The 21,356-nt window shown below is 44.7% G+C and overlaps 2 protein-coding genes across 3 annotated transcripts; both read left to right on the top strand.

Moving 5' to 3' along the window:
• The first annotated feature begins 3,617 nt into the window (after window positions 1-3,617).
• ORYCUNV1R1653 (vomeronasal 1 receptor oryCunV1R1653) lies at window positions 3,618-4,538 on the top strand. Its single transcript, NM_001167352.1, is given in 1 exon segment — window positions 3,618-4,538. A coding segment is annotated over 1 exon segment (921 nt).
• Window positions 4,539-10,217: 5,679 nt separating this feature from the next.
• ZNF134 (zinc finger protein 134) lies at window positions 10,218-20,239 on the top strand. 2 transcript variants are annotated; one of them, XM_051835307.2, is made up of 4 exons: window positions 10,218-10,475; window positions 13,548-13,810; window positions 17,635-17,731; window positions 18,505-20,239. In XM_051835307.2, the coding sequence occupies exons 3-4, from the start codon at window positions 17,692-17,694 to the stop codon at window positions 19,725-19,727; spliced, it is 1,263 nt and encodes a 420-aa protein (XP_051691267.1). In that variant the 5' UTR covers window positions 10,218-10,475; window positions 13,548-13,810; window positions 17,635-17,691; the 3' UTR covers window positions 19,728-20,239. The 2 variants fall into 2 exon arrangements, with proteins under 2 accessions (XP_051691267.1, XP_017193405.1); XM_017337916.3 differs by lacking the exon at window positions 13,548-13,810 and having other exon boundaries at window positions 10,229-10,475.
• The last annotated feature ends 1,117 nt before the right edge of the window (window positions 20,240-21,356 follow it).

The raw sequence follows: 21,356 nt of genomic DNA, 5'->3' as shown, positions 1-21,356 counted from the left end.
CAATTTGATTTAAAAAATGAGATGAGCATTAAATAAAAGTTAAAAAAAATGAGATGAGGTTTTATTAGGACACAAATGTTTGCTTTTTAAAAACACAATAGTACTGAATTCACAGAACATTTATATATCCCACAATGAAAGTGAAATTTTATTATTTTCATAAATATTACATAGGATTATATTTTATCTTATCAACTGACCATTTATTCCCGAGTTATAGTAAGTCAAAAAGTGAGTATGTAATATTGTGATAATATTTCTGAACAATTTTAAGTGCTGCTAATATTTAACCATATTAAAAGACAAAGAAAGAATAAGGCAGTGATAAATGTCCTGTAATTTGGGAAGAAATAAAAGTCGTACACGGGCCATGTCCCCCTAATGTACAAGTATTGTATCTTTATTGCAGAGGCCTGTGGTCGTGAGCACAGATGCTGCTCCTATCCAATAGTGTTTTGACTACCTGTTCCTGTATGCTATCTGAATGGGAACCTCATGTTTATGAAAATGAGGATATTGCAGAAAGCAATCACCATGTGCTGATACAATTCAAAAGTTGACCAGAGCTGGGAAATACCAACCCACTTCATTGGGTCTTATACTGTCTACCCTGAAATTATCCACGTACTTGGATTTGTTTTGTTTGCTTCCCTCTCCCAAAAAATTATAGCATTTAAATATTTATTTGAAAGGCAAAGTGACAGAGAGATAGGAAGAGAGAGAAAGGGAAAGAGAGAGAGAAAGAGATCTTCTGTTTGCTGGTTCATTCCCCCAGATGACTGCAACAACCAGGTCTGGGCCAAGCTGAAGCCAGGGATTCCATCCTGGTCTCCCAGTGGCGGGGAGGGGGCAGGGTCCCAAGTACATGGGCCATGAAATTGGATCAGAGGCAGAGTAGCCAAAACTCAAACCAGCTCTCCAATATGGGATGCCCATGTGGCAAGCTACAGCTTAAACCACTGTACCATAACGCCAAGCCATTTTCTGCCATTTATGATCCCTTGTGTATTTTCATTATATTCAGTGGATACTCTCCCCCTTTTGTCTTCAAAAGTTTGTTTTATAAAGACCAGCACAAATTACATTCTGATGGGGTTTAGTGACTACTAACAGTGTTCTTTCACACAATCCTCTATGCCATATAGTTCTAATCTTACGATTCAACATTTGGGTGGAGTCATTCTATGTCTACTTTTTTCACTATACAAAAAGGAGACATAATATCTTCTTGCTTGATTTTTAAACATAGTTCAGTCAATGAAAACAATAGGTTCCTGTGTTGCCCTCTGAACCCATCCATTGTGACATTCTTCATGGACTTGTCATCTGTAGGATGTAGGTGTAGGTGATGCTCCATGGCTATTCTTCTTCCTTTTTTTCTTTTTAAAGATTTATGTATTTATTTGAAAGTCATAGTTGCACAGAGAGAGAAGGAGAAGGAGAGAGAGAGAGAGAGAGAGAGAGAGAGAGAGAGAGAGATCTTCCATCTGATGGTTCACTCCCCAATTGGCCACAACAGCCACAGCTGCACCTATTGAAGCCAGGAGCCAGGAGCTTCTTCCAGGTCTCCCACACAGGTGCAGGGGCTCAAGGACTTGGGCCATCTTCTACTGCTTTCCCAGGCCATAGCAGAGAGCTGGATCAGAAGAGGAGCAGCCAGGACTCGAACTGGCGCCCATATGGGATGCCAGCACTGCAGGCAGCGGCTTTACCTGCTGTGCTGCAGCACCGTCCCCATTCTTTTTTTTTTTTTTTAGGTGAAAATGACAGAAAAGGGAAAGGCACAATTCTGAATCCTTTCTTTTTTTGTTTTCCATTTTTCTTTTTTTTATTTTTTATTTTTATTTTTTGGACAGGCAGAGTTAGGCAGTGAGAGAGACAGAGAGAAGAGACAGTCTTCCTTCCATTGGTTCACCCCCCAAATGGCCACTATGGCCAGCGTGCTGCACTGATCTGAAGCCAGGAGCCAGGTGAATCCGGCGCCCTGACCGGGAATAGAACCAGGGGTGCCAGCGCGGCAGGTGAAGGATTAGCCAAGTGAGCCACAGCGCCGGCTCCATTTTTCAATGTGTTCATTTGGTCCCCTATATTCTCTGAATATGAAGATTCTTAATGTTAGTAACATATTTTACATGTTTATATGTCTGATTAATTAAAATTATTTGGTGATGAAAATATCTAGTGCTTTGCCATTTGAAATCCCTTGTGTTAGTGTAGCCCCATTGCTTTTTGGTGGCTCCATTATTTTCTTGTACAATAAGAAGTCATGAATTCATTTTCTGTGCCTCCTATCCCACATATGATTTTTTTAAAATGTTCCTAGCCTATTACTTCTTTTTTTGCCTACTTTTTAAAAAATGATTTATTTATCTGAAAGGAAGATAGACAGACAGAGACAGAGAAAGAAAGACAGAGAGAGGTCTTCCATCTGCTGGTTCACTTCCCAGATGGCTTCAATGGCCGAAGTTGGGCCAGTCTTAAGCCAGGAGCCAGGAGCTTCTTCCCGGTCTCCCGTGTGGATGCAGGGACCCAAGCAATTGAGTCATCTTCCACTGCTTTTCCAGGCCACAGCAGAGAGCTGGATGGGAAGAGGAGCAGCCGGGACTTGAACCAGCACCCATATGGGATTCTGGCACTGTAGGCGGTGGCTTTACCACAATGCCACAATGCCGGAGCCCCTTCCTTTATATGATTTTATCCATTTCTTCACGAAGCTCATATTCATTTTAATTAAATAGTATGTAGAGAATATGTGTGCATTATATGTATAATAAACACATAATATATTACAGCACAATGTAGAGCATATATAATTTTATATGTTTATACAATTTCATAATTAAAATACTAGTTTTACTGGATCATTATATAATCCTACAAACTTTTCTCTTATTTTGTTCAAATTTATTAATAGAGATATATTCAAAATATTTTACATAAAATATAATAGAATTATTTCATTTTCTTTTGGTTGAACATAAATTTGACACTTGTTAAGGTTTATTTCTCTATATTTTGTTTACATGTTTTAAAAGCTTTTGGTCGCCCTGTAGTTAAAATAAATAAATATAAAACTTTGAACCAAAGCCACAAATAAGGTACATCGAAAGCAGTCAAATTCTGTACTTTCCCTACCCTTTCTTCTCAATCGCCTACAGATCCATTTTTATAAATTTAAAATATATTTTATTTAAAAAATACAATCACATTCACATGAATAAATGGGTAAATATTATAGCTTGTTTATTAGGAAAGCATCAATATTCTTACATTTTCTATTTTCCTTCTGATAGTATGTCCTGAAGGTACAACCAGAGAGAGCGCTTTACGCATCACAGCTGCCTGGCATGAAGATGTTCCATGATTCAGTCACTCACTCTCCCATTCATTGACATTGGTTTAGCTCCAGACTTTGTTATTGCATACGCCCCTGCAAGAAATAGCTTTCCACGGGTGAAAGCGATGCTCTAAATATTCATATTAAGTTGAAAAATTGTTATAAGATCAGATGGGTTTTTTTGGGGGGGAGTATAATGAGAGTAACCACATTTTCTATTGTATTCAGATTCTTCTGGTTCAAATAACGTCATCCACCAATATCCCTTTAAATTGATGAAATGGTTTCTAGTAACATAGACTTGGGTATCCTTTTCCTTATTCAGACTGGAGCTGGGATCCTTGGAAACTCCTCACTTCTCTGTCTTTATACCTTTACTTTGATCACTAGGCACATGCTGAAACCCACAGACTTGATTCTCAACCACCTAGCCATAGCGAACAACTTGGTTCTTCTTTATAAAGGAATTCCTCAGATACTGGCGACATTTGGGTTAAGATCTTTTCTGGATGATGCTGGATGTAAACTTGTCTTTTACTTACACCGAGTGGCCAGAGGGGTTTCCCTTACTACCACGTGCTTCCTGAGTGTTTTCCAGGCCATTAAGCTCAACCCCAATATCCCAAAGTGGATGGAACTCAATATTAGATCCCAAAAGTACATTGGCTTTTGCTGTTCCCTCTGCTGGATCTTGCATTTCCTATTAAATATCTTTATTGCTATGATTGTTACTGGACCAAGAAAGAGCAAAAACATAAGTATGGAGAAAGATTATGGGTTCTGTAATTCACCTGTTCCAGACAGATCTGTGGTCATATTACATGCGGTCTTGTTCTCCTTCACTGATGTCGTGTGTGTGACCCTCATGGTCTGTGCCAGTGGCTCCATGGTCTTTGTCCTGCGCAGGCACAAAAAGCGAGTCCAACACATTCACAGTGGCAGCTTTACTCCCAGATCTTCGCATGAGGTGAGAGCCACGAGCACCATCCTAATCCTCGTGAGCCTCTTTGTGTCTTTTTATTCTCTCTCTTCCATTCTGTCTTTTCTGGTAACCCTGAGTGTGAACCCAAGTAGCTGGCTCTTGGTCACCTCCATGCTAACAACTTCAGGCTTCCCAACATTCTGCCCCCTTTTGCTCCTTGCCAGGGACGCCCGTGTGTTTCAGTTCTGTTCTGCCTGTTGGGGAAAAATAATTTTCTAAGTATGCCCATTGTGGGGCTGGTGCTGTGACGCAGTGGGTTAACTCCCTGGCCTGAAGCGCTGGCATCCCAGATGGGCGCAGGTTTGAGACCTGGCTGCTCCATTTCCCATCCAGTTCTCTGCTATGGCCTGGGACAGCAGTAGAAGATGGCCCAAGTCCTTGGGCCCCTGCACCCACATGGGAGATCTGGAAAAATCTCCTGACTCTTGGCTTCAGATAGGTTCAGCTCCAGCCGTTGTGGCCAACTGGGGAGTGAACCAGCAGATGGAAGACCTCTCTCTCTCTCTCTCTCTCTCTCTCTCTGCCTCTCCTCTCTCTGTGTAACTCTGACTTTCAAATAAATAAATAAAAATTTAAAAAGTATGGTCATCGGACAATTAGTGCCTTCCAGAACATACTATTATTTTTCAAATCACACTGTTTTTGTTTGTAGGCTCATGTTTTATGCCATGTAATTGGTTATCGCATTAGGATTAATAGTGAAAAAAGCAGCAAAAACTATCTGGCCTCATATTGCTTACAAGCTTGCCAAAAAATGAATATGGTGTGAATAATGACTCAAAGATAGCATTATAAAATTATGTTATTAGTCACTAGGGAATATCAGGCAATAATGATTATGTTGAATCAGGATCTTCAGTAATTTTGGGAACTCTGAGGTAGGAATGCACTGTTTTTTTAATTTTTATTCTTTTTTAAGATTTATTTATGTATTTAAGAGGCAGAGTTACAGAAAGAGAGAGAGAGAGAGAGAGAGAGAGAGAGAGAGAGAGAGAGAAAGGTCTTCCATCCTCTGGTTCACTACCCAAATGGGGGCAATGGCCAGAGTTGGGCCATTCTGAAGCCAGGCTCCCACATGGGTGCAGGGGCCCAAATGCTTGGGCCATACTTCACTGCTTTCCCAGGACACAAGCAGAGAGCTAGATGGGAAGAGGAATAGCTGGGACTCAAACTGGTGCCCATGTGAGATGCTGGCCTATGCCACAGCACCAGCCCTCTACACACTGTTGATTTAAACTTTGAAGTAATGTACAAAAGATTTACTTGCACTGTCCAAGTGTAATGAGTGAACAGTGTTTCAAATGGAAAGAAAATGACCTAGAAATATGTTGAGTTGGGTTGGCACTAGCATCTGTCTGTATGTTTATTTATATCTATGGGTATATGCTATGTAGACATGTTTCTTACCTCTGGATGCTATTACTAAATTAACTTATAAAATCTCTTAAAAGAGTCCGATTCAAATTGACTTACAGACAAGTGAGTGCTTGTATAAATTAAATAATTCTAAAATTCCCAGAAATATATACAAATTCAAATGCTTTTCAAGTGCACGTGATTCAGATAAATGTTTGATATATAAGATGAGTTTAATACTGTGCACTTACTCCTCATGTAGGATCTCGGTCCTTAATGTGCTGTACATTGTGATATAATGCTATAACTAGTATTTTTCACTTTGTGTTTCTATGTGGGTACAAACTGTAGAAATCTTCACTTAATATATGCAAAACTGATCTTCTGTATATAAAGAGAATTGAAAATGATTCTTGATGTGAATGGAAGGAGAGAGGGAGCGGGAAAGGGGAGGGTTGCGGGTGGGAGGGAAGTTATGAGGGGGGAAGCCATTGTAATCCATAAGCTGTACTTTGGAAATTTATATTCATTAAATAAAAGTTAAAAAAAAAGAAATTACCCCCCAAAAAATACTGTTGATTTAGTAAGGACAAATCAGGTATGTCTTCTGCATTGTCACTGTTAAATACAAGCATAAACTCAGCCAATCACAGCAACTGAGCTTCAGCTACTCACAGGCTAACAACAGATCAAATGATGTCCACAAAAGGCAGATGCTCATCACACTGTGCCCAAATAAGACAAATGTATAACTGTTTTGAAGGTCACTTCCTTTTTCCTGTCTGTGCTGTCTGCTCATGTTACTAAGTGGACCTGTTCTGAGAGCTGCACTGTTGTAGAATCTCAAATGAAAGCCAGTTCAGCAGGTTGGCACTGTGTCACAGCAGGTTAATCCACCATCTGCAGTGCCGGCATCCCATATGGGTGCTGGCTGGAGACCCAAACGCTCCACTTCCTATCCAACTCCCTGATAATGGCCTGGGAAAGCAGCACAGATGACCCAAGTGCTAGGGCCCCTGCTACCTCCATGGGAGACCCAGAAGAAACTCCTGGCTCCTGGTTTCGGATCAGCCCAGCTCCAGCTGTTGGCGGCCATCTGGGGAGGGAACCAGCAGATAGGAAGATCTCCTTCTCTCTCTCTCTCTCTCTCTCTCTCTCTCTCTCACCCCCCCCGTGTCTCTGTAACTCTGCATTTCAAATAAAATAAATAAATTTTTTTTAAAAAGTGGAGCAGCCAGGACTCGAACTGACACCCATATGAGATGCCAGCATTGCAGGCAGCAGCTTTACTGGCTATGCCACAATACTGGCCCCAATCCATTTTTTAATTTTTATTTATTATAATTTAATTTGAAAGGAGAGACGGAGAGAGAGAGAGAGATCTTCCATCTGCTGTTTCACTCCCTAACTGCCAGCAACAGCCAGGGTTGGACCAGTTCAAAGGCAGGAGTCCAGAACTTCATCCAGGTCTCCTATGTGGGTGGCAGGGACCCACGTACTGAGCCATGAGCTGCTGACTCCCAGGGTGTGTATCAGCAGGATCTGGAACAGAAGAGAAGACTTGAACCAGGCACTCCAACATAAGATGTGGATATTCCAAGCAGTGTCTTAATCACTGCACCAAATACCCACCTGGTTTTTGCTTTTTCCATACTTGTCTAACAATTATATGCTACAAAAGTAGTTAATAAGGAAATAATTTAGGTGATGTCTAGCTTTGTTTAATGCTACAATGTTTGTATGAAACAGTTTTCAACATGTTTGGTAAGTTGTGACCTTAAAGTTAGGACAAGTTAAATTAAGTAATAGGTATTCATTAAATGTCTAATTAGTTTCTAAGATAAACTACTGAAACATTCACTTCTGAACTTAACTTTATATGATTTTGTCCTCTTATTTTTACACAGCATAGAGAAGCTAAAGATACATGAATCTGTCAATAAATGTTATTTTTGCCACACTGAGAATCCGTACTGTGAAGTGGTATATAAGTATAAAATAGTGACATAAAATGTCACTTAAAAATGTTCTAGTCTGCTTTGTGACAGACTATTCAAAGTCATCTACTGCCTGGCTTTCTCTGTAAAAGTTTACTAATGGCTAAAAACTATAATCAATAAATGAAAACACGGCCGGCGCCGTGGCTCACTAGGCTAATCCTCCGCCTTGCAGCGCCGGCATACCGGGTTCTAGTCCCAGTCAGGGCACCGGATTCTGTCCCGGTTGCCCCTCTTCCAGGCCAGCTCTCTGCTGTGGCCAGGGAGTGCAGTGGAGGATGGCCCAAGTGCTTGGGCTCTGCACCCCATGGGAGACCAGGAGAAGTACCTGGCTCCTGCCATCGGATCAGCGCAGTGCGCCAGCCGCAGCACGCCGGCCGCAGCGGCCATTGGAGGGTGAACCAACGGCAAAGGAAGACCTTTCTCTCTGTCTCTCTCTCTCTCACTGTCCACTCTGCCTGTCAATAAATAAATAAATAAATAAAAACACAACAGCTGAAAACAATAGGAGAAATAACCATGAATAGTAAGCATGTGTTCTTATGTTCTTTTTAATATAAATAAGGCAATGAGATATGAAGAATATGTTTTTGCTAAGGGAAAATGAGAATGGTTTGTTGTTCCAGCGTGAAAAAGAGAAATACAGAAAAGAACCCATTCCTTCTTTTAAAACTATAAATAATCTCAACTTTCAATTTGAAAATCATTTCCCAGGAAATAACTCACAAATGAGGTCATGGTGTTCCAAGTCTTTGTTTCTGAGTTCAGATGGCATCTTTGCACATGTGCTACCAGTGTTAGGGCCATGTCAACCCCATCTTGGCACATAAGAACGTTTGTAACGGCCTTCTTTTCGGAGAGGTGGCATATTCTCAAAGAAAAATAAGCATGTCTTCTTTGGGACTGGGAAGTACCATTCTGATATGAGTGTTGCCCCCCTGGTTGGATACCACCCTTCACTATTCAAACATAAAAGTGCCTGCTTGACCACCTGTGTCAGAGCAGCCAGTAATTCTTCTCATGTCTTCCTCTTTATGGTCCAGTCAGGGAAACTTTGAAGAAACCAGTGGAAAAGTCCCACGTTAGTTCACTTGGGAGCTCTAACATCCCCACAGTCACTGCCTGCAGGCAATTCTTCCATTCCATGGCTTTCTCTATGGACAATTCACTTTTACCTCCAACCCGGTTGATGCTCACAAAACTGAATTAAAGCTTCCCTCTATATGTGTTTTTTTTTTAATTTATTTATTTATTTGAAAGGCAGAGTTACAGAGAGCAGAGGCAGAGAGAGAGAGGTCTTCCATCTGCTAGTTCACGCCCCAGTTGGCTGCACTGGAGCAAGGAGCCAGGAGCTGCCTCCAGGTCTTGCTTCTGGGTGCAGGGCCCAAGGACTTGGGCCATCTTCTACTGTTTTCCCAGGCCATAGCAGAGAGCTGGATCAGAAGTGGAGCAGCCAGACCTTGAACCCATGCTCATATGGGATGCCGGTAATGCAGGCGGTGGTTTTACTCGCTATGCCACAGCACCAGCCCCTCTACATGTATTTTTAAAACCAAGAGAGTATTGGAGCAAAGATACAAGCCTCAGCCATTTTAGCTCCTTGCCTAGAAGGAGATCCAATCCCTGACTCCTTTGCCCTTACAGTCTTAAACCAGCTCAACAAGCCCCGTATTGTTCCCCACCCACCCTCTGCACTCTGCTTCAACTAACCTGGCTGACCCAGAGGGAGGCCCACTGAGTTTGGAAAGCCAGCGCAAAACCCATACAACTAGCCCAGCTCCTGACCCTTACCCTCCCCAAAGCTATTAAGACCCAGCCTGCTGGAGGGCTGGGCCCTCTGCCACCTGTTTGCCCTAGGTGTTTGCCAGCAGTTAGCCTCTCTCAGGTTTACTTATTTTTTTCTTTATTAATAAACCTGTTTTGGCTGTGAATTTCTTGTCTCCTCTCCATCCTGCTCTTATTCCAAGTATGAATGGACTGAGTGGCCTCAGAATGACACTCGAAGTGGTCTATCTGGTTTTTTACCTTTGGGGGATACATGAAGTAATTCCTTTTTAAACATTTCCACGATCCCCACTGGTATGGGCCATTAACATTTTTTATTATTATTACTCATGTGTTTGGTAGAGAGATCATCCAGTCACCGTTGCACAACACAGATGGCCGGCAGCAGCCAGCGCTGGGCCAGGTTGAAGCCGGGAGATCAACTCAATCCGGGTCTCCCACGTGGGTGACGAGGAATCAACTGCTGAGCCGCTAGCTATCGCTAGCACCTGCTGTCTCCTAGGGTGCCCGTTAGCAGGAAGCCAGAAGCAGGCAGAGTCTCGACTGGAACCCACGCACTTCAATAAGGATTCTGGGCACCCAAGCAGGACCTTAAGGCCTCGGTCCCGTAAGCGGGGGGAAGCCCTGCCCTCAGAGCCCCATTTCTCAGGGGTGTCTGTGCCATTGGGCCTTTGCCTAGGAGGCGGGGCGTCAGCGCATCCCCAACCTGGCTACTCGACAGGAACTACACTACCCAGAAGCCTCTGCGCTTCCGTGCGAACGGGCGGCGTCAAGGCGGGACTTCCGTCATCTTCTTCGCGGTGGACATATTGTCGGCGCTTGTGGGGCGTCGGGTGGGTTCCGAGTTGACAGAAAGCCACGGGAGCTGACGCTATCTGTACTGCAGAAAGGCTTGGCCGTGGCGGCGCCCCCGAAGGCCTCCGCCTGCACCATCAGCAGGTGACGGCCGTGCCGGGTCGCCACTTGGTACTGTCCGCAGGCCGTGATGGCACTGGCCTCAGGGATGGACCGAGCCTAGGTAGGTGCTGCGTTCTTGGAGCCTCACCCGTCCCGACCCTCACCTCCGTGTCCTAAAGCCCTAGGGGCATCCGTTTAGGTCAGTGCAGCCCAGGCCCTGGTGTCCAACACCGGAATGCTTGGGGTAGCCTTTGGGGCGGCCATCGCGGTCTGGCGTGGGAAGGTGTTGGACGCACAAGGGACCGGCCGCAGCTAAGGCGGTGCGGCTGAGCCGGGAGCGTCGGGAACGCGGCGTTCTCTGCCGGCAGCGCCCGTGGGCGGGGGGCCGGCGTCAGGCCTGTGACGCCGCAGGGAGAGGAGGGGCGCCCTCCTTGTGAGGCCTGTGGAGGGTTTTGAGGGCAGAGAAACGTGACAGGAAAAGGGATTTTAAAAGCAGTGAAGGGGCCAGAGTTCTGACGTGAGGCCTAAAGCAGCCACTTGCGACGCCGGTTCGTGTCCCAGCTGCTCCACTTCGGAACCAGCTCCTTGCCAATGGCCTGGGAAAGCAAGCTTGGGCCCCTGCACCCACGTGGGAGACGAAGCTCCTGGCTCCTGCCTGCCTGGGCCCTGGCCCTTGGTGACTACTCTGGGGAGTGAACCGCGGGTGGAAGACCCCTCTCTGTTCTCTCTCTCTCTGTAACTCTTTCGGATAATTTTTTTTTTTTAGTGTTTCAGTGTTTTCACGAGAGAAAGCAAGCTTAAACGTGAAATGTGCATGAAGGGAATGAAAGTGGGGGACTGGTGAGACCACAACAAACTGCAGGAGTGTTGCAATTACAGCCAGACCAGATCAATGACTAGAAGTGGGGGTGGGTGGGAAATCATTAGATTCTGGATAGATTTTAAGACAGAACCAGAAGCTGGCACTGCATAGCAGGTAAAACCACCTGCAATGCCGGCGTCCCATGTGGTCGCCGGTTCGAGTCCCTGCCGCTCTACTTCCAATTCAACTCCCTGCTAATCCACCTGAGAAAGCAGTGGAAGATGGCCCAAGTCCCTGAGCCCCTGCACCTACGTGGGAGACCAGGAAGAAGCTCCTGGCTTCAGCCCATCTCCTGGCGTTACGGCCAGCTGGAGAGTGAACCAGTGGATGGAAGACCTCTCTTTCTCTCCCTCCCTCTCTGCCTCTCTGTAACTCTGCCTTTCAAATAAATTAATTAATCTTTAAAAAATATAAATAAATGAAAAGAACCAGCGAGATTTCGTTTCTATTAGATGTGATTGTGAGTGAACAAGTATCAAACCTCTTTTTAACTCTCCTAGACATGGGTGCTGAAGATCTCACCCTATGGGCACTACCTTTGATTCTGGTTTAGTGGAGCAGCCCCAGCCCCAACCAGGGCACAGTTACCTCATTTCCACGGACTATTGTGGGGTAAGGAGAGATGTGAACATCTGTAATGAAGGACCACTGGTGGTTCATTTTCAAGTAGGCTGGTTTGGCAAAAGGACCTAGCAAGTATATAGGCATCTAAACATTAAAAAAAGTGAATGACTTTGACTATTGTTTTTTGATTTATGGTGGTGCAACAGTATACCCATGCAAACATTGTGTTTCTCACTTTAGAGTAGTATTCAATAAACTACAATGTTCAATGCTTTATTGTAAAATAAGTTTTTTGTTAGATGACTACCCAAATATAGACCAGTGAAATGTTTTGAACATCTTTAGTTAGGGTAGGCTAAGATATGATGTTCAGTAGAGTGTTATGTCAAATGCCTTTTTTTTTTTTTTTAATATTTATTCCTTTATTTGAAAGAGTCACAGGGAAGGAGAGGCAGAGAGAGACCTTCCATCCGCTGGTTCACTCTGCAACAATCAGGGCTGTGCCAGGCCAAAGCCAGGAGCCAGGCGCTTCTTCCAGGTCTCACATGGGTACAGAGGCCCAAGGACTTGGTCCGTCTTCCACTGCTTTCCCAGCGGCATCAGTAGGGAGCTGGATTGGAAATCAAGCAGCTGGGACTCAAACTGGCACCCACATGGGGTGTTAGTGCTGCAGGTGGCAGCTTTACTCACTATGCCACAGCACTGGCCTCATCAAATACGTTTTTGATTTACAGTGGTTTCATCTTATTATGGGTTTATTGGATCATAACCCTGTCATAAGTCAAGGAACATCTGTACATAAGAAACTTACACCAACTGTTGGTTGAAATGTTAATTTGCCTTTAAGTATTGGATTACAATAGAAAGTTTTAAACACTGTTTCTTCAAAACACATTTCCTTAAATACATTCTCTTAAAAGCACATAAAACCACGCATCAGTTCATTTGCATCATTTGCACTTCATCTGCCAAGATGTTAAAACTGCCATTGTTATCCCCACTTTAAGGTCAGGACACTGACTCACAGGTCAGGCCTAAATTTCTGCAGTTACACAACTGAAAATCATCCTTGCCAAAAGCCAAGTGAGGAATTAGGGAAACAGGTTATTTCATGAGAATGCACTGTGGTGACCAGCAGCTACCAGCCTTCCTCTTTCTTCCAGGTTACCACATGTATGTAAGTAGAGTATCTCCAGCTCTCACTTAGCCCAGTCCCAGTTCTACCCCTGTGAGCTGGGCAACATGGTATGGGAAATGGTGATGTCCTGGAAATCTTTACTTTTCTGTCTGCCATTTGGTTTGAGGGGTTGAGGGATCACCAAAAGCCATGTATCCTGGATTCTGTTATGTAATTGTGTAGGTCTTCATTTCTGGCAAGTGAGACCATGAATTACAGAGTGGAAGCAAATGCTTCCTTTGAGGCTGAAATGGACGTGTTCAGGGAATATCAGGACTCCTTTATGTCTGGTGGGGTCAGAGAGCAGGGATGGGATATAGTCCAGGAATAGTAGCCTGAGGACCTAGGTTTCTACTGGGGAAATGATAGCAGCCTTGAAAGATTCAAAGCTGAAGAAGAGAGTGTTCTGACTTTTAGTCCTCTTGGCTTTCTGTGGCTGTATAGTGAAGAAAATACTCTGGGGGTGAGAACAAGGGAAGGGGATCAGTGAAGAGCTTATTGACACTCTGACTCTAGTGGCAGGAGTAGGTGGGCGTGGAGATGGGAAATGTGGCTGACTTCTGTTTTTGTTTTTGTTTTTTTTTTAATAGGAGAACTGGGTTTTTGGATGTGGATGGTGAGAGCAGAAGAGGAGGCTGAGAAATCATAAAGATTGAAGAGTCCTCAACTGAGAAGTCAAAGTTGGTTATAGAAGTAACTTTCAGAGCTAATATTGGGAGTGTAGTTTTGGCTGAGTTGAATCTGGTATCAAAGATACCTAAGTGGAGGTGTCAAGGGAACACAGAAGTCTGGAGTTCAGGGAAGGAATTTAAGTTGGAGACATTCACAAGGTGCCAGCCAGTATGTGGATCAGGTAAGAGTTGGGTATCCAGTTTAGAAAATTTTTTTGTCATGGTAGCATTTCCAGTGGTGGTAGAAGGCACATGTATGAGACTGGAAAGGGAGGATTTAGCCAATGGGAGGAGAGGGAAGAATACAGTCTGGGGGCCGGCATTGTGGTATAGTAGGTAAAACTGCCAGCTGTAACACTGGCATCACATATGGGTACTCGTTCAAGTGCCAGCTGCCCAACTTCTGATCCAGCTCCCTGCTAATATGCCTGGGAAAGCAGTGGAAGATGGCCCAAATGCTTGGGCCCCTGCACCCATGGGGGAGACCTGGAGGAAGCTCCTGGCTCCTGGCTTCGGTCTGGTCCAGCCCTGTCCATTGTGACCATTTGGGGAGTGGACCAATGAATGAAAGATCTTTCTTGCTCTGTCTCTGTCTCTTCCTTTCTCTGTAACTCTGACTTTCAAATAAGTAAATAAATCTTTGGGGAAAAAAAAATAGAGTCCGGCAGGTGGCAAAGTATTCGAGGGAGAAAGTGGAAATGAAGTGAATGTTGAGGAAACTGCAAAAAGTTTGTGGAGAATGGAATTTAAAGATGAGTATATTTTGGTGCAAAAATTTTGAGATCCATGCATATGGGGTTCTACAAAAGTTAATAGAAAATGCATATTACAAGAAAACTGCATGGGTTTTAAACTTTTTCTGTGCTAAAATAGACATCATCTAATTATATTTTGCACAAACTTGTTGAAGTACCTTCATGCTAGTGAGATGGCAGTGAGACCAGAACTGCTGTATATTCAAATAACCTCTTAATCTGCCCCCAGGCTTCTCTGGTGATCTTTGGTGGAACCTGAGGAGTTTTTCAGTTTTTCACTGTGGCTGGGGTAGAGGCCAAATGAGTGTGGGCTTTGAATATGTTGAAAAGAAACCTGTGACTGACAATGATGTAGCATCCTTAGCAGTATAACAGCAAAGTGGAAAAGGGCCGAGTTTGAGGTTTGTATATGGTTCTCTGTGCTGAACTGTAGCAAAAAATAGGTCCAGGAGAGAAAAATTTAAGAAATGAGTTCATTACAACTGGGGCTGTTGAGCCATTGACTGGGGCTGAATGTGATCCTGGATGCATTCTTTGAATGCTGTGTGCAGATTTGTATGTGTGGAGACCAGAGCTGTGGGTCTCCATAGATGTACAAGAGTTGTGGGTTAAAGAGTGATAGCCACATGGAGATAGAGTATGCATTCATGGGCCTAGGGCTCTGATGTGGGATTTTGAGAGCATCGTGAGCTCAGATTTATGTAGGAGGGGCAGCCATTGTGGAACAATGGTTGAAATGCTGCTTGGAGGGCCAGTGCCGTGGCTCACTTGGTTAATCCTCCACCTGCGGTGCTGGCATCCCATATGGGTGCCGAGTTCTAGTCCCGGTTGCTCCTCTTCTAGTGCAGCTCTCTGTTGTGGCCCGGGAGGGCAGTGGAGGATGGCCCAAGTGCTTGGGCCCCTGCACCTGCATGGAAGACCAGGACGAAGCACCTGGTTCCTCGCAGCTCTGGCCGTAGTGGCCATTCGGGGAGTGAACCAACGGAAGGAAGACCTTTCTGTCTGTCTGTCTCTCTCTCTCTCTCTCTTTCTGTGTCTATAACTCTACCTGTCAAATTAAAAAAAAAAAAATCCTGCTTGGGACAAGTCCTGGTTACTCAGCTTCTGATCCACATCCCTACTTAGGCATCCGGGGGCCCATGCCACCCATATGTGAGACTCCATGGAGTTCCAGACTCCTGGTCCGGTCTTTGCTGTGGCAAGCATTTGGGGAGTGAACCAGTGGTTTCTCTCTCTTTTCTCTTTTTCTCTCATGCTCTCACATACACACAGGTGCTCTGCCTTTTAAGTAGATGGAAGTTATAAATATATTTTTAAAAGATCAGTAAGGGAGAAATAAACTGGACCCCGAGAGGAACTGACTGTCAGGAGATTGGGCCCCATATGTGAGACCCAGAGTGTGAATGGTGCCTCTCTACCTGCTGCCTGTTATTCTAGGCTGGACAAAATGATTATGGAATGTAAGGAGAGAGCTGGCACTAATCACACTAGGACCTGGTATCCCATGTTAACTGGGGAATTGGAAAGGAAAGTGGATTTGTGGAGATTATAAAGAATCTTGGAGGAGAGATTGCCTATACACTTAGCTGTCCATCATGCTGGGCCATGGAGCACAGGTTTGTGTACTTCTCTTGGGAGGAGTTAGGGTTCCTTGTAGAAACTCAGAGAGGCTGTGGCCTAGTGGGTAAAAGCCACCGCCTGCAGTGCTGGCATCCCATAGGGGTACCAGTTCAAGTCCTGGCTGCTCCACTTCTGATCCAGCTCTCTACTGTGGCCTGGGAAAGCAACAGAAAATGGTCCAAGTCCTTGGGCCCCTGTATCTGTGTGGGAGACCTGGAAGAAGTTCCTGGCCCCTGGCTTTGAATTGGCCCAGCTCCGACCATTGCAGTCATTTGTGGAGTGCACCAGCGGATGGAAGGCCTCTCTCTCTGCTTCCCTCTGCCTCTGCTTCTTTGTAAAAAAATAAATAAATCTTAAAAAAACAAAAACTCAGTCTTGTATCATGGTAAAATGCTTTTTTATGTGAAAAGCAGAGTTAGAGTGGCACACCAGCCCCTGTACATTGCTTTCTATACTTTGCACTTATGGTCTCTCTGAGTAAGTCCCCACAAATGTGGTTTTCTTGGATGGGCTCTGCTTTTCCTTTTTTCCTAAGGTGGTTGCTCTTTTCCTTTCCATGGCTGGACCATGGGCACTGCTGTTTTCCCAGATTCCCTCATATAGATCCTTTGAGTGCCAAGATTCAGCTATCTGTACTGCCTCCTCCACTCCCTGTGCTCTCCAACACCTACTGACCTATCAAGCCTTACCAAGAAGGTCTTGGGGGTCAGGACCAAGAAGTAAGCCTGTTGAATCCCACTCTGCTTGGCATATCACATTCGTGACACCTCTGGACATACTTTATTTTATTAACATTTATTTATGGGGCCAGCTCTGTGGCATAGCAGGTATAACCTGCAGTGCCAGCATCCCATATGAGTGCTGGTTCAAGTCCTGGCTGTTCCACTTCTGATCCAGCTCTCTGCTATGGCCTGGGAAAGCAGTGGAATGTGGCCCAAGTCTTTGGGCCCCTGCACATGCATGGGAGACCCAGAGGAAGCTCCTGGTTTCTGGCTTCAGATGGGTGCAGCTCCAGCTGTTGCAGCCAGTTAGGGAGTGAACCAGCAGATGGAAGACCTCTCTCTTTCTCTTTCTCTGCCTCTCCTTCTTTCTGTGTAACTCTGACTTTCAAATAAATAAATCTTTTTTAAAAATTTCTTTATTTATTTGAAAGGGTTACAGAGAGAGAAAGAGAGGTCTTCTATCCACTGGTTGACTCTCCAGATGGCTGCAATGGTCAGAGCTGTGCCAATCTAAAGCCAGGAGCCAGGAGCTTCTTCCAGGTCTCCCACTTTGGTGCAGGGGCCTAAAGCCTTGGGCCATCTTCTCCTGCTTTCCCAGGCCATAGCAGAGAACTGGTTCAGAAGTGGAGCAGCTGGTACTCACTGGCGCCCATATGGGATGTCGGCACTGCAGGCGGTAGCTTTTCCTGCTATGCCACAGCACTGGCCCCTCTGGACTTACTTTAATTGGTGTTTCCTTGGGTCTTCCTGTGTCATGAATTTTAGTTGTCACAGTCACTTCTTGGGACACCCACTAGGCTGCTCCTACAAACAGTATTTTTTGTGATTTGTTTTCTTGTGATTTTTCATGGCTAGGTTACTCTGGTTTAGTGCTTTCACATTCTGTTTCATATGACTTGTGTCTTCCAGATTCTCTTTTGTTGCTGAGTGGTAGCAAGGGAAAGAACTCTGGGTGCCTGAGAGGGCATGACTCTTGCCACAGCAGAAGGGGCTTGGACAGGCTCTGGTGAGTAAGGACTGGGGTAGGGTGTGACTTGGGGTTGTGTTCCAGTGGTACCAGAAACCTGTCTTGTACCATCATTAATTGATGTGAAGGCCATACTTTATTTCTGTCTCTTTCTCTCTGTTCTGAATATCCTTATTATTTCAATTCTGACTTTCTGCCAGAGGTCTCCCTACTGCTCCCTCTGCAGTGTTCTCCAATATGGGACTACGATAATGTGTCATAAGATGTATATTTATTTGAAAGATTTATTTATTTGAAAATCAGGTTTATAGAGAGGGAGAGACAGGAGCTCTTCCATCAGCTGGTTCACTCTTCAGATGACCACAACAGCTGAATCTGGGCCAGGCCAAAGCCAGGAGCCAGGAGCTTCCTGCTATACCACAGCACTGGCGCCTTGAACACATATTTTTAAGTAATGCTTGAGCACGAGGTACGCAGTTCTAATCAGATTTTCCTGGGCCTGGATGCACATTTCTCGATAGAGCTCACCTGGTACCAGTAGCCACCCAAGGTCCTGGTTAAAGTAATTTGCAGAGGATTAAGCTGGAGACTGCCTCCCTGCCCCACACCCTTTGTCCCTCATGAGACATTCTTCTTATGACCCTCAGATCCACTGCTCCACTGATCTGTCTTCAACCTGATCCTAGCTCTATTCTGCCAGAAGCCCCGTGGACTTAATCCTGGGTATACTAGACACACATTTGTTAGGTGTTGCCTCCCTGTCCCTAGAGTCAACATGTATATGTGCATCACCAGTATTTTTCTGCTTTCAGGTTGTCGACAAGGAGTGAAGGATGAAGAGGCACCTTCTGCACAGAACATTTCTATAGAAGTGACACATGTTAGTGCTTCTAAGACGGGCTCGTCCATCCAGACAGCTCACCCTTGTGATTTATGTGGCCCTGTCTTGAATGATATTTTATGCCTGGATGAACACCAGCGAGCACACCACGAGCTGAGACCTTACATATGTGGGGCATGTGGCAGACAATTCTGGTTCAGTGCAAACTTTCACCAGTACGAGAAGCATTACAGTGTAGAGAAACATTTACAGAGGGGTGAAAGCAAGGTCGTCTTTGTGAAGAACAGAAGAGTTTGTGAAGAGCCTCATCTGTCGGAGAAGCAGAAGAAATCCCAGGCTAGTTTGAGTGCTCACCAGCAGAAGGCCACTCATAGAAAGAGGAAGACATCCAGGAGCACTGGGAGCGGGGAGGCCTTTGATGCGGGACAAATGCACTACCAGTGCAGTGAGTGTGGGAAAGCTTTTGGCCGCAAGGACACACTTATCCAGCACCAGAGAATTCATAGTGGAGAAAAGCCTTACGAGTGCAGTGAGTGTGGGAAAGCCTTCAGCCGCAAAGCCACACTTGTGCAGCACCAGAGGATCCATACTGGAGAGAGGCCTTACGAATGCAGTGAATGTGGAAAAGCCTTCAGTCGAAAAGACAACCTCACTCAGCACAAGAGAATCCATACTGGAGAAATGCCTTACAAGTGTGGCGAGTGTGGGAAGTACTTCAGTCATCACTCCAATTTAACTGTGCACCAGAGAGTTCACAATGGAGCAAGGCCTTACAAGTGTAGCGATTGTGGGAAAGTCTTCAGACACAAATCCACACTTGTTCAGCATGAGAGTATTCACACTGGAGAAAATCCTTACGATTGCAGTGATTGTGGGAAGTCCTTTGGCCACAAATACACCCTTATTAAGCATCAGAGAATTCACACTGAGACAAAGCCTTTTGAGTGCATTGAATGTGGGAAATTCTTTAGCCGAAGCTCTGACTTTATTGCACATCAGAGAGTTCACACTGGTGAAAGGCCTTTTGTATGCAGCAAATGCGGGAAAGACTTCATCAGAACCTCCCACCTTGTTCGGCATCAAAGGGTTCACACTGGAGAAAGACCATATGAGTGCAGTGAATGTGGGAAAGCCTACAGCTTAAGCTCCCACCTCATTCGGCATCAGAAAATTCATACAGCAGGAAGGCTTTAGGAGTGCTTTTAACACAGCAGGACATTTCTAGCAGATGTAGAACCCCATATATGTCAACATCAATGCAGAGGGCAATACCTTATGAGTGCCAGGTAACATGAAAAGCCTTCAGGAATTATATTGCACATTCTGACCTCAGGTTCCTTGCTAGAGTAATGTTACTGTCATCCGTGGCTGAAGCCACAGGTCACTCCCACACCCTCAGGGAAGGTGGGACTTTGTATTTTGTCTCCAACACCTGGAAGGAATCATGGGACACCTGAGAGCAATGCGGGGGAAGGGTCCTCATTCCATCCTCTCTGGTATAGGTGTGGAAATGACCCATCTTCAGCCAAGAGGACCTGAGCTGTGTTCTGCTGGTGACTTGCAGAGCAGATACACTTTCTATGAAGACTTCACATGGTACTTGGGATGGATTTTTTTTCCAGCCTCCAAGTCACTCAGTCTGGAAAAGTACTTGCCTCGTGCTGCTGTGGTTTGTGATAATAAAGGCCTTAATAAGCCACATAAAATCTTGAGGGTTCTTTTCACTGGAGTGATTGGAAACAAAATTAGGCCCTGTCCAACTGGAAAGATAAAACAGCATTGTGGGGGCCTCCCAGTGTGCCTCAATGGGACAATGGACTGGGGGAGAAGAGTTCTGAGTCCAGTTCTCTTATCTCCATTGCTGACTTGTTAGCTTCTTAGGTAAGAATTCAGATCTTTCTGAGGCTGATTTGCCTGGATTTGAATTATTTGTGGGCCCATTCATCACCTTAAAGAGGAGGTTGCTTTATTACAACCTACGGTATATTTGGGAGCAGCATAGATTGGGTGTCTTGTTAGTGTATGTCCCGTATTTCCCACGATTTCTTAGAGGAAGCTGTCGCCAAGGACCTACTAAGTGGTTGTGTTCCCTAAGGACAGAAGCTCCTTTTTTAGGTCACCAATGAAAGTGTCCAGGAGAGAAATATAATTGATAGAGACACTGAGTGTGAATTACAGGGATTGGGAAGACTGCAGTAAGCTAGTAGGGGAAGTGCCCATTGTCAAAACGTCACTATGGCTTTATGGAATTGGGGTGAGCAGAAATTCTATTCCCAATGCTATATCATTCACTGTCAGAGTCACAGGTGCTGGAAACAATGTAGGTTTCCTGATTCCTATGCCTCCCTGGAATCTGTGCCTGATGTCTTTGCTGTGAGTAGAGAAAGATTGTGGTCTAAAGATGTAGCTTTTATGACCACCCAGTGTTCTTGGTGACTTTATCAGAATTTTTTTTTTTTCACCAGTTTTACTACAGAGAAAGAGACTAACCTCTTAAGGCATTTGGAGTGAAATGGTAGAGGTAATAAACCAATCTGGTTTTCCAGTAGAAGTGGAAGACCAGATTTTGAGGTATAATCAGTGCAAAATATACTGCACAGAAAGTATAGTAAGTCTTGACATCTATAGATATCTGTAAAACCATTGCTTTAGCAATAATGTTGGACATACCCATTGCCCTCAAAGTTAACTTGTAACTTATGGCCCCTCGACCTCTCTTCATGTCCTTTCTAACCTCTCCTAATCTCTAGGCCACTGTTGATTATTTTTCACCATAGATAAATTTGTCTTTTCTAGAGTTTTATGTATGTGTAACTGAAGTAT

Source organism: Oryctolagus cuniculus, chromosome 18 (genome assembly GCF_964237555.1).
Source record: "Oryctolagus cuniculus chromosome 18, mOryCun1.1, whole genome shotgun sequence".
Classification (NCBI taxonomy): Eukaryota; Metazoa; Chordata; class Mammalia; order Lagomorpha; family Leporidae; genus Oryctolagus; species Oryctolagus cuniculus.
This window is presented reverse-complemented; position numbering and strand designations above follow the sequence as displayed.